This window comes from Pieris napi, chromosome 21 (assembly GCF_905475465.1).
Source record: "Pieris napi chromosome 21, ilPieNapi1.2, whole genome shotgun sequence".
In the NCBI taxonomy this organism is placed as follows: domain Eukaryota; kingdom Metazoa; phylum Arthropoda; class Insecta; order Lepidoptera; family Pieridae; genus Pieris; species Pieris napi.
Genome location: NC_062254.1, coordinates 1882532 through 1894742, shown reverse-complemented (window position 1 = coordinate 1894742; position 12211 = coordinate 1882532). Strand labels below are relative to the sequence as shown.

General features: G+C 34.7%; 1 protein-coding gene across 1 annotated transcript in view; it reads left to right on the top strand.

Annotated features, from left to right (window-relative positions):
- The window catches only part of LOC125060109 (glutamate synthase [NADH], amyloplastic), a 76858-nt gene that overhangs the window by 60558 nt on the left and 4089 nt on the right, over nt 1–12211 (top strand). The window contains exons 32-40 of the mRNA XM_047664825.1: nt 1057–1198; nt 2289–2525; nt 3678–3943; nt 4774–4910; nt 6791–6874; nt 9150–9340; nt 9617–9826; nt 11563–11688; nt 12108–12196. Coding sequence (XP_047520781.1) covers nt 1057–1198; nt 2289–2525; nt 3678–3943; nt 4774–4910; nt 6791–6874; nt 9150–9340; nt 9617–9826; nt 11563–11688; nt 12108–12196 — 1482 coding nt within the window. The remainder of the gene's footprint in view (nt 1–1056; nt 1199–2288; nt 2526–3677; nt 3944–4773; nt 4911–6790; nt 6875–9149; nt 9341–9616; nt 9827–11562; nt 11689–12107; nt 12197–12211) is intronic.

Here is a 12211-nt window from a genome sequence, read left to right as displayed (position 1 = left end):
AACGTTTTTTGTCCCTTGAGTGAATTGACAAAAGTCTATCTTGTGTCAGTTCCTATATTGTAAGAAATGGTTAGTATTTTTGTAAATATTTTAATATTGTGTTGTTTTTTTGTGTTATGTGATAAAAATGTTTTTAATTGTCGCATGAAAGTAATCTGTAATAATAGCTTATTTTGTTAAAAATAAATAAAAAAATCTCTGATAAGTACTTTTTAGTCATGAATGTCACCGCCAAAAGTGCTTTTACGACTTCGTAGGAACATCATTATTGGTGTTTTAAATATTTCCGTTACAATTTTTTCATTAGAATTTGTTGATTTGCTGGCATTATTTTGGAATTTGAATTTGGAATTCATGGAAATGTTGTCCAGTGTTTTTGGTTGCGAGTATACAAACATACCATAAAAGGTTCAACGGTACTCAGTGTTATCACAGTAACCAAATGCTATATAAATATTGCGCTAAATCTACTGTATAATGAGCACACCCTCACTTTCACACATTCTCACTACACAGCCGATTTTTTTTTAATTTCATATTTTTTTCCTTTCGGAAAGGTTTGAAGCTTTTTGAAGTTATACTTCTTTAGGCGCGTTATGAAAAATTGATGAGAGTAAAATTTTACGATGCGCGCGCACCGTGATACAAAATTAACAGAATGAAGTTGCTCACGGAAGATGCTACGGCATTGGACATAATTTAAAAACAACAATAATAATAAATATTTATTTATTTAATTTTTCAAATGTAAACTGAACTTTATTGACTATAATGACTCCTTTTCCAGTCTTTGATTATTTAATTGTAATTAATTATTTGCATGCAATCAAAAGCTATTTTTAATAATGCCAAAGAAGTATAACTTCTTACGCGCGTACATAAGTACACGCACCCTTTTTCAATATATTAAGTATTCCATCTTTGTATATATTAGGTGTTTAGTATAATTGTTATTTGTTGTATATAATTTATGTAAGCTGTAAGATTACGAAATAAATAACTTTAAAATTAACGCCCAACAAGCCGAATTTTGATAATTTTTATGTAATATTGCAGGTGGTATCGCGTATGTCTACGACATCGACGGCTCCTTCAAGGGCAAATGCAATCCAGAAATGGTGGAACTGTTGCCCTTGGAGAAACAGGATGACCTAGATGTAGTAAGGACATTGCTGGAAGAATTTGTGGAGTATACCGGGTGAGTGAGAGAGAGAGAGTATTGAGAAAGATTTTGTAACTGAAAATGCAAACGGAGTGTATGGCAAATACTGGCCAGTACGCTACAGACATTCTTTTGGAGGTCGAATTGTACTGTTTTTGATATAATCTATCTTAATTGTTATTTTTATAGAAAAACAAATAAACAAGAGTAATTTAGGAAAATTAAACGGACCTAATTTTTTTTTTTGTATAAAGCCCTCAAAATTGTTTGATGTTTTGATATTTTAAAAGAGTACCGAGAGTTTTTTACGCCGGCTTTTACTCTCGGCCTACACCCTCTGTCTTTGCCGATGAGTATTGATGCCTACAAATTCAAATTTAATGACGTGGAATAAGTGATACATGTATCTTATGTTCCATAATAAACATATTTTATTTATTTTATTTTTAAAAACTATAAAATCTACTGAAGCTATTTTGATGAAGCCTGAACAGATAAGTCATACACGATTAAATCGTAAATCGCAATCTCGCTCTTACCATTTAATTACGAATATTCATGAAAGTATAGATGTATTTTACAACAATCTCAAACTATTTACTGATTAGCGTAAACACTATTATAAATATTACGCAGATTTATATTTAAAAAAAAAATGTGCATGTACTAGTGTACACACGTTAGAAGTGAAACTTCTTTAAGACCTTATTTTTCGAAAAATTATCTATATGCAACTAACTTTACAGAAATTGGTTAAATAAAGTTAAATTAGATAAAGTTTAACAAAAGGCTTTTAATATCACAGACTTGAATACAAATAATACAATTATTTCATTTTACCTTATTACCACTAAGATTATTACAGAATTTCATAAATTGTAATATAATTTTTAGTATCATTGTTATAGTTATTATAAATTTTTGTTATTAATGGTTTAGAATCTCTTCGAATGGTAACCGTGGTATGGACGAGAAAAAGACGCGCGTAACGGTCAAATGTGACGCGTAACCGAAACATGTGACGCGTAACCGAAAAATGTTACACTAAATTTTTTTCCAACCCCGATAAAGAAGTTTCACTTCAAAAAACCGAATTCTACGCGCTAAAACTAATTAACATTTCCAGATCGATAATAGCCAAAGAATTCCTAGAAACTTGGCCGGAACCAGCGCACAAGTTTGTGAAAGTTTTCCCCTACGAATACCAGAGGGCGCTCAAACAAATCGCTCTGAAGCAGCCTTCGCCGCCCAAGGTCGAGGCGAATGGGAAGATGGAGGAAAACGGCCTCGTGGACATTGAAGAGGCTGTAAGAGATATTGAAAAAGACAAGAAGAATTTGGAGAAGATAATCGATAAAACTAGGTAAGTCTCGTTTACAAAAGATAAACCACTCCTTATATGGAAATTGTATTCGTTTTTACAGCAAACTCCCAAGCGAAATTAGAGAATTATCACTAAATAAATTCAAAGCCCTCGTTAAACGAAAAAATAAAAAATAATCAACAAAGCTTTTTATAAATTTGAGGACTACTTAAATGATCCTAATCCTTGGGATTGATTTGGTCCATGACAATACTTGGCGATTAAAAAGAGTGGCGGAAAGTTACTTGCCAGTTCTTCTTACCCGCTCTACGCCCTTGACTTGCGAACTGGTAGTAAATGTAAATTTACGATTAATTTAACATGACGATTCAAAAGTGTACTTGGTTACCCACTTGAATATAGATATTTTGAGTTTGAGTTTACTGACCCACTCTTTTATTTATATACAAAAAATGGTCTTTAAGAGACCCTAAATCAACAACGAGAATTATACAAGAGTTTATAGAATACAAATACAGGAATAAGCTATAGAATCGTAATAAAGAAAAAAAATAACTATAAGCATTTTTTCAGTGATATATAGTTGAACTTTTGTCACTAAACGGACAATGAAAGAGGTCCAGTAACTTATAATTTATTTTAGATTTATTTCTAAACTAAAGTTTTTCGGTCCATAAAATTGGAATCTTTCTTTATTTGTCCTAATAGTATACGGCACTCAGTCGTTTATGGTTTTAGCGAAAAAAATACATCTTGCACGTATACTTAAAATTTCTGACTTCAATATTTATAAAGTACTGACTATACATTACATTGAAGCTAATAAAAACTGCTTTAAGCGTACATTTACGCAACGCCCGGCAGACTCAGGATTGTGATCAGTTCGTTGACTATGCTAATTGAAGTCCATTATATAATGTAGACTGTATAATATAATATTATTAGTAAACACAAAAGATTAGAACGTGTAGGTACTTTAGACTTTTAAAATCTACTGAGAGTAGGTTAGTAACAAGTCCGTTCCGCACGAAGTCTCGAAATAAAAGTGAGTCAACGCCGGTGTTGCCACGCTTTATATAGGTTTCTGCTACAAGATGGCGTTAGTCAATAACAAAAGTACAATATAATATGTATTATGTATATTATAAAAATTGTTTTAGTTCACGTAAAAACCTTATTAAAAAATTTCAGAGGATTCATAAAATACCCTCGCGAGACTTCGATGTACCGTCCTGCAGAAAAGCGTTTACGCGATTGGGATGAGATATACAACTTTTCTCACGTGCGTCGCGGTCTTCGGGTACAAGCTGCCCGTTGTATGGAGTGCGGGGTACCCTTCTGTCAGAGTCAGCATGGATGCCCCCTGGGGAACATTATACCCAAGTGGAATGATTTGATATATAGAGCGGATTGGAAGCAGGCATTGGCGCATTTGCTACAGACTAATAATTTCCCAGGTAAGTAATTTTTTTAATTTTTTTTTTTAATATTATGAATTCGCTGTTTAGCTATTAATTTCTAGTGAACTTTGGCAATCTTACAACTCATCATTCAAAATCATTTAAATGATTTCAATCCTTGGGATTGATTTGGTCGGTTGGTTGGTTGATTTTGGTTGGATTTGGTTTATTTATTTATTAACACTTCGTTGCATATACATTAATATAGTACAATTGACATAATTAAATAAAAAGGAGAGCAACTGGCGGCCTTATCGCTTTCGAGCGATCTCTTCCAGGCAACCAATGACTCAAAAATACTGTTTGTATTATGACTCAAAAATTGGCGATTAAAAAGAGTGGCGGAGAGTTTCTTGCCAGTTCTTCTTGCCCGCTCTACGGCCTTGACTTGCGAACTGGTAGTAAATGTAAATTTAGAATCAATTTAACATCTTTTCTGTTGACGTTCATAAGTGTACTTGGTAACCTATATGAAAAAGTTATTTTGAGTTTGTGTTATAATTTTTTTCTTTTTAAGGCTCTGGCACGGTTTTTGCATTAGCCAGCGTCAAGTATAAGATTTTTAGAAATTCGACCATGTCCTCCATGTACGGTTTAAGCACTCGCCCGGTACCGCACAACCCTCCCAAAGGCCGAGAACAAATTTAAATTAAAACTTGCCCTCGAACCGCGAATCGAACCCGGTACCCCTCACCTAGCTGCCTTAACCCTTTTAGGATTAAGATATCCCGGTCTGCCGGTCTACCTTCAGCCTATAGGGAAAAATATTGGTGCACAGCGTGATTCTAACCAACCTCGGTTTAAAGAACTAAATATATTCGTTTTAGAGTTCACGGGTCGCGTGTGCCCGGCTCCATGCGAGGGCGCTTGTGTCCTGGGTATATCAGAACCACCTGTTACCATCAAGAACATCGAGTGCGCCATCATCGACCACGCTTTTGACAACGGGTGGATACAACCCGAGGTAATTATTAATTATGTAACAAAATATTGTAATGTGTAATCTGTATGACATAGATAGAAATAGTAACTTGAGATAAAAAAAAAATGTGTGCGTGTACTAGGTGTACACACATAAAAAGTGAAACTTCTTTATAACCTTATTTTTCGAAAAATGATCTACTATAAGCAACTTTACAGAAATTGGTTAAATAAAGTTTAACAAAAGGCTTTTATTATCATAGACATGAATACAAATACAATTATTTCATTTTAACTTATTACTGTACTACTATGTAGTACTAAGATTATTACAGAATTTCATTAATTGTAATAGAATTATTAGTATTACTATCATTGTTATCGTTATTATATATTTTTGTTACTAATGGCTTCGAATCTCTTCGGATCAACCGTGGTAGGGACAAGAAAAAGATGGCGCGTAACCGAAAAATGTGACAAATCTGTGTAAATTTTTTTCCAACGTCGATAAAGAAGTTTGACTTCAAAAAGCAACATGGCGCGTAACCTGCTACAAAATTTCTCCCATACGTCGATAAAGAAGTTTCACTTCAAAAACTGTTAACTTAAAAGTATAAAATATTATCCATAAAATTTAGGTACCTATATCCCTTCAAAATTCCCCAACCCGGCTGGTCCCTGTGAGGAATTAGACCATACCCCCCATAAAAGTGGGCCGACGAAATCATGGAAATGGCTGGAAAGACTAATACCTGGACGAGATTGGTATACAATAAGAAAAAATGGAGGACAATGGGGGAGGCCTTTGCCCGTAGGCACACAGAATCAGTTATCGTAGATTAAGAAAGACTAAAAACGGCTTGACGGCTCATTGGTCTAGTGGTTAGTACCCCTGACTGCGAATCCATGGGTCCAGGGTTCGATCCCCGGCTGAGACGAACATCGATGTGATGAGCGGTGTTGTGCTTAGGTCTTGGGTGTTTAAATATGTATTTATATGTCTATCTATCTATAATATGTATGTATATCCGTTGCCTAGTACCCATAACACAAGCTTCAGCAGCTTAGCATGGGACTAGGTCAATTGGTGTGAATTGTCCAATAAAAAAAAATAAAAAAAAGTTCTAATGTATATATTTTGTATTTCTGATATAGGGCTATAAATAAATAAATAAAAATGCCTTCAAAAACGCTTTATCTCAAAAAGTACTTAACATCACATGCTTGAATTACAGTCCCGTTTCCCCCAAATGGGGCACCAAGCATCCGGCGTAGTAAAACTGCCTGTTTTGGGCGGCTTTCTTAATTTCTGAACATAAAATTTTATTTCATACGTATGGAATATACCCGATATAAATAAAAATACCACACAAGACAGTTGGAATCGATTGCTTGCTTTTTTGATCGGTTAGAAATGACAAGTGAATCTATCGCCAATTAAGGTTAGGGGCCATCCATAAAGTACGTCACACGTTAATGGGGAGGGAGGGTATCACCGAAGTGTGACATCGTGTGACAAGGGGCATGGGGGGGTCAATACTTTTGTGACGTCACATGTTAAAATTTAAAATACTAAAACGCAAAGTTTGGATGTGAATTAAAAATTTTAAAATTTACGAACTTGATCAATATTTATTAATAATTTAGCATTCTCGCTATGCGATAATCTCTCATGCAACGTCATTTAACTTCTAGAGCGGCGTTGTAATGCAAGTGAGACACTCAAATTCACGAGAATTTTGAATGGTAAGGATTTAAAGATAAATTTAAAAAATGTGTGACGTCACATCAGGAGGAGGGGGTTATAAAAATGTGACAACCTGTGACAAGGACGGGGGGAGGGGTTCAAAAGTCCTAAAATTCGTGTGACGTACTTTATGGATGGCCCCTTATATGTAATGTTAATATGTTTGATTATTCCAGATTCCAACGAATCGTAATGGCAAGACTGTGGCAGTTGTGGGTTCCGGACCAGCCGGGTTGGCGTGTGCGCATCAACTTAATAAGGTAAATTAAAAATTAACCAAAATAATATTTGTCTTAATTAAACCACGTTATCGCTTATTTAACTTTAGATATTATCACTATCACCGAATTTGGGAACATACGCACAGTACAACGGCTGAACTAGAATTACCCTCAGCTATTTTTAAACTATTGCATAGATTTTATCGCGGGCTTTGAGCGCGGCGACCGATTTAAAAATTCCGTAACGAAAATAAAAACCTAACACACGATGATGTTATATAGGTGCGGCCAATACGCATTAGAGCGGGACAGAACGCATACTGCGTCTCACATCGGTCTGACGAGATCGGTGACGTAGCGTAAGCGCGGCCGATCAGCCGGTAGGCGTTAGAGTGAGACAGACTATAAGGAGTGTTAGTCTGAGTCTGGTAGAGTGGTAGATTGAATTAATATCAAAGAAAAAAAATACTGCATAAATAAATAATTATAATTGCATAAGTTGATAAAAATGCATATAATAGCTAAAATGCAGTCCCCGAGTGCCACACGTTTTTTTTTGTTTGAACGGAATCTCGCTGTTTGCCTTAAGAGCCTTGACAGCTCAGCTGAGCTTTTGGCGAGCGTAGCTCGGCCGCGCCATCTTGTTCTGATCGGCTTCATGTTCGTACTACCCTCCATTAGGTGACCCATTGCAGTTACTAATTTAATTGATAAGATTTTAATTTAAAAGCCTTTTAAGATTACTTAATATTATTATTATTATGTTAAAAATGTATATTAATCATTCACCATTTCAAACACCACCCAAAACGCTTCTCTAGATAAGATGGCGTCGCAAATTTTTACGTGTTAATTATCCTTCTGAAATTACACAAATATAGATATTTCCATCAAAGACCGTCTTAAATTACCTGGCGAAGACATTATTTATAAGCCTGTTGCGTCTTCGATTCTACTAATCTGTGACCGTTTTGTGCCTAAAAATCAATAGTTATTTGAAACGCGACGTTAAAATTACGTACGTAAAAACGTTGAATTAAAGCCATGTTTTATACAGATTACTCTCCGTTGAACAGTATCAGAATTTATATGTTCATAAAGTCAGCCAGATATTTAAGGTCACACATACAAAGAAAAAAAATGTGTGCGTGTACTAGGTGTACACACGTAAGAAGTGAAACTTCTTTATGACCTTATTTTTCGAAAAATGATCTACTATATGCAACTTAACGAAATTGGTTAAATAAAGTTAAATTAGATAAAGTTTAACAAAAGGCTTTTATTATCATAGACATGAATACAAATACAATTATTTCATTTTAACTTATTACTGTACTACTATGTAGTACTAAGATTATTACAGAATTTCATTAATTGTAATAGAATTATTAGTATTACTATCATTGTTATCGTTATTATATATTTTTGTTACTAATGGCTTCGAATCTCTTCGGATCAACCGTGGTAGGGACAAGAAAAAGATGGCGCGTAACCGAAAAATGTGTAAAATGTGTGTAAATTTTTTTCCAACGCCGATAAAGAAGTTTGACTTCAAAAAGAAACATGGCGCGTAACCTGCTACAAAGTTTCTCCCATACGTCGATAAAGAAGTTTCACTTCAAAAGATGGCGCGTAACGAAAAAAATGTGACGCGTAACGAAAAAATGTTACACAAAAAATTTTTCCAACCCCGATAAAGAAGTTTCACTTTAAAAACCAATATGTAAAAAATACAAATTCGGGTAATTCAGTCGCTACTTAAGGAACCTTCTGTCTTATGTTGTAACGTACGACAAAATTAAGAAATTCGACTAGTTATTATTCTTAAATTACTCGTGCAAATTTAATAAAATCCCTGCTTGGTAACTGATAACTCGGCTTCTAATTTTGGAAATCTGTTTCGAGAAGTTCAAGGATAGTACGGCGGCCGTTCCGTTTTTGTTGAACGATGTGGCGATTTAGTGGTTATTTTTTGCCCCCAGATATAGTATTTATTTTATGGATATTTTTTTGCCTACCTGGCGTAAGCACTCAGCACGCCACTGCCTCATTTAAAATAAATAAATTAATATTTGTTCCTTAACAACAATTTGAATAAAAATTTAATTAATATAGAATTAAAAAACAACTAAGTCGATCCTTAGGACCTCACGAGTCCTTTTTCAGACCAATCCATTTTTCTACTCAACTCCACTTTACTATTCTTCTCCACTTGTCTTTTAATTCCATCAGACCTCTTCAGGCCTAACTCTCTTTTCCCCAAAGAAACCTTATAGTCACTAAATTATTTTAATTGTAAATTTTTCTTGTCCAGGCGGGGTACACTGTAAGCGTATTTGAGCGTAACGATCGCCCAGGTGGGTTACTCCAATATGGTATTCCAAGTATGAAACTCGGCAAAGATGTGGTCGCGAGAAGAATCAAATTGATGGCTGCTGAAGGGATCTCTTTCAAGTGCAATGTTGATGTTGGGAAGGACATATCCGCTGCTGATCTCGCGAACGAGTGAGTTGTTTTTTTTTTTAAAGACAATTCACACCAATTGACCTAGTCCCATGCTAAGCTGGTGAAGCTTGTGTTATGGGTACTAGGCAACGGATATACATACATATTATAGATAGATAGACATATAAATACATATTTAAACACCCAAGATGGCGCTGCAGTCGGTACTTTCATACTTTGCTTTACTAATTGCTTGAAATATCATGCAGGACAACGTATGTCGGGTCCACTAGTTACATATATAGTCCGGTGGAATTTACTAAAAATTGTTTAAAGGTACAACGCGGTAGTCCTATGCATGGGTGCCACTTGGCCCCGGGACCTGCCGCTAAAGGGCCGGCAACTCAACGGTATACATTTTGCTATGGAGTTCCTTGAGGGTTGGCAGAAGAAACAGGCTGGACCCACGCAGCATCACGCCAAAAGCACTCAATACATCTCCGCTAAGGACAAGAATGTGCTGGTTATTGGTGGTGGTGATACTGGGTACATATTCAAGAATTTTTGAATTATTTAATATTAGAATTTGACCTTTAGACGAATTAATTAAATTTTATTAATTACTGAAAATTACTTTAGATGAAAATACACTTAGCAAAAAATAAGTTAAATTATTTGTAATTAAAATGATTAAACTATTCTGTTAATTGTTTTTGCTGCTCAATTTAACTTCAAAAGCATATTATAGTAACAGCCATATTTTATTTTTGTTGATTTTTTCAAACCTTTGTTGGGCAAACGCTGAGCAATTGTAATTTTGACATTTCTGTGTATTTTGTGCTTGAAAATTATTTTTTACGATTACTTTATAGTATTATGATACTATATGGAGTAAAGTACTTCCTTAGTACTTTAGAAAAGTTCACATACTAATGTTCAGACTATATACAAACGTGACTCACAAATATAGATAGATGTCTGTGGAAAGAATCGTCGTGGGTTTGATGTACTAAAATACCTCTTTTGTTATCACATTATTTATTTATTTTTTTACACCTCGCCTAATCTAAAATAATACAAAAAAAACTATAAAGTTTATCTCACGGATTCCTGAATTGTGATACTATACAAAAGAATAAGAAATACAAGAATTACAAAAGTCTCGATTGAGAAGGATAGGATACGGTTAAGAAATATTTTTGTAAAAGAGTTTTAAAAGATGTTAGGGAGGTAGCCAATGTTATGGGGTCGCGTATTCCACAACTTAATAGCGTAACATATAGTTATAAGGACCTGAGAATTTAAATTCATTTTTAAGATAAGAGGGAGTTTTAGTATTGAAAAGAATTGAGTGTAGAAGTATTTGGATACTTCTGAAAAAAATTAATGTAATTTTTCTGAAAATTTAATGACGCTTTACAAACTATTAATTCGCAACAGTGTTTTTTGCACAGACTAAAATTTTTAATTAAATCTTGATTATATAAATTACGTGTCACGTTGTTTGTCCGCTATGGACTCCTAAACTACCGAACCGATTTCAATCAAAATTGCACACCGTGTGCAGTTTGATCTAACTTAAAAGATAGGATAGCTTACATCTCTTTTATACCCGCAATTTTATTTTATTGCAAAATATTTGTTTATTATTTGATAGTCACAATTCTAATAGATGGCGCTGTGTTGAAAGTACCAACGTTTCACATAAGCTACAATTTAATGGCATAACCACCATAAAAGCATGGTGGTCCCCATGACTGGTGTTCTCCTACCGTTTCCCTTGAATAGATTACTACTATGTAATATAACTAAAACCTTAGCCACAGCAACGCTTGGCCGGTCTGCTAGTATATTGTATAAATTAATTGAGAAGTGTTGGCCTAATGGCTTCAGAGTGCCACTCTCATACCTGAGTTCGTAGGTTCGAACCCCGGCTGTGCACCAATGGAATTTATTTCTATGTGCGCATTTAACATTTGCTCGAACGGTGAAGGAAAACATCGTGAGAAAACCGACATGTCTTAGACCCAAAAAGTCGACGGCGTGTGTCAGGCACTGGAGGCTGATCACCTACTTGCCTATTAGGATTAAAAATGATCATGAAACAGATTCAGAAATCTGAGGCCAAGACCTAAACAGGTTGTAGCGCCACTGATTTACTTTATTTATTAATAAAAGTTATAGTATTTAGATACTTCTGAAAAAAATAAAATTTCAATTTCTGAAAACATACTAGGTACTAACATTTTTTTAAGAATATAAATTTATACATTTCGTTATAGCTGCGACTGTATCGCCACGTCCCTCCGTCAAGGCGCCAAATCAATCACGACATTTGAGATTCTCCCAGAACCTAAGCCGACTCGAGGACAAGATAATCCCTGGCCGCAATGGCCTAGAGTTTTCAGGTAAAGTATATTGTCTATGGTTTGCGAACACATATAGTATACGTAATTTCTTACGAACATTACTTGTGTTCGTTCCGTTTCGTTTTTATATGTACTACAAATTTTTACCATTTTAAATTTTATTAAATCATTTTTTTTAGGTTTCAAAAGATTTATTTAGTCCAAAATATTTATCGCTTTTTAAATCAAATATTTAAATATAAAATAATTCTGTTAGTTAACTAAGCATGCAGTGTTTGCATGTTAAAAAGGTTTTTTATGTAACGAAGGGCAAACGTGCAAGTGGCTCATCTGATGATAAGTGATACCGCGGCCCATGGACACACATTGTCAGCAGGCTCGCAAGTGCGTTGCCGGCGTTTTGAGAATTGGTACGTTTGAAGGACCTTAAATAAATTATTTTGTCCATTTCTATATAGGGTTGACTATGGACACGAAGAGGTCAAAGTTAAGTTCGGAAACGACCCCAGGAAATTCTCCACATTGACGAAGGAGTTCCTTGATGATGGTAAGCGTTTTTATA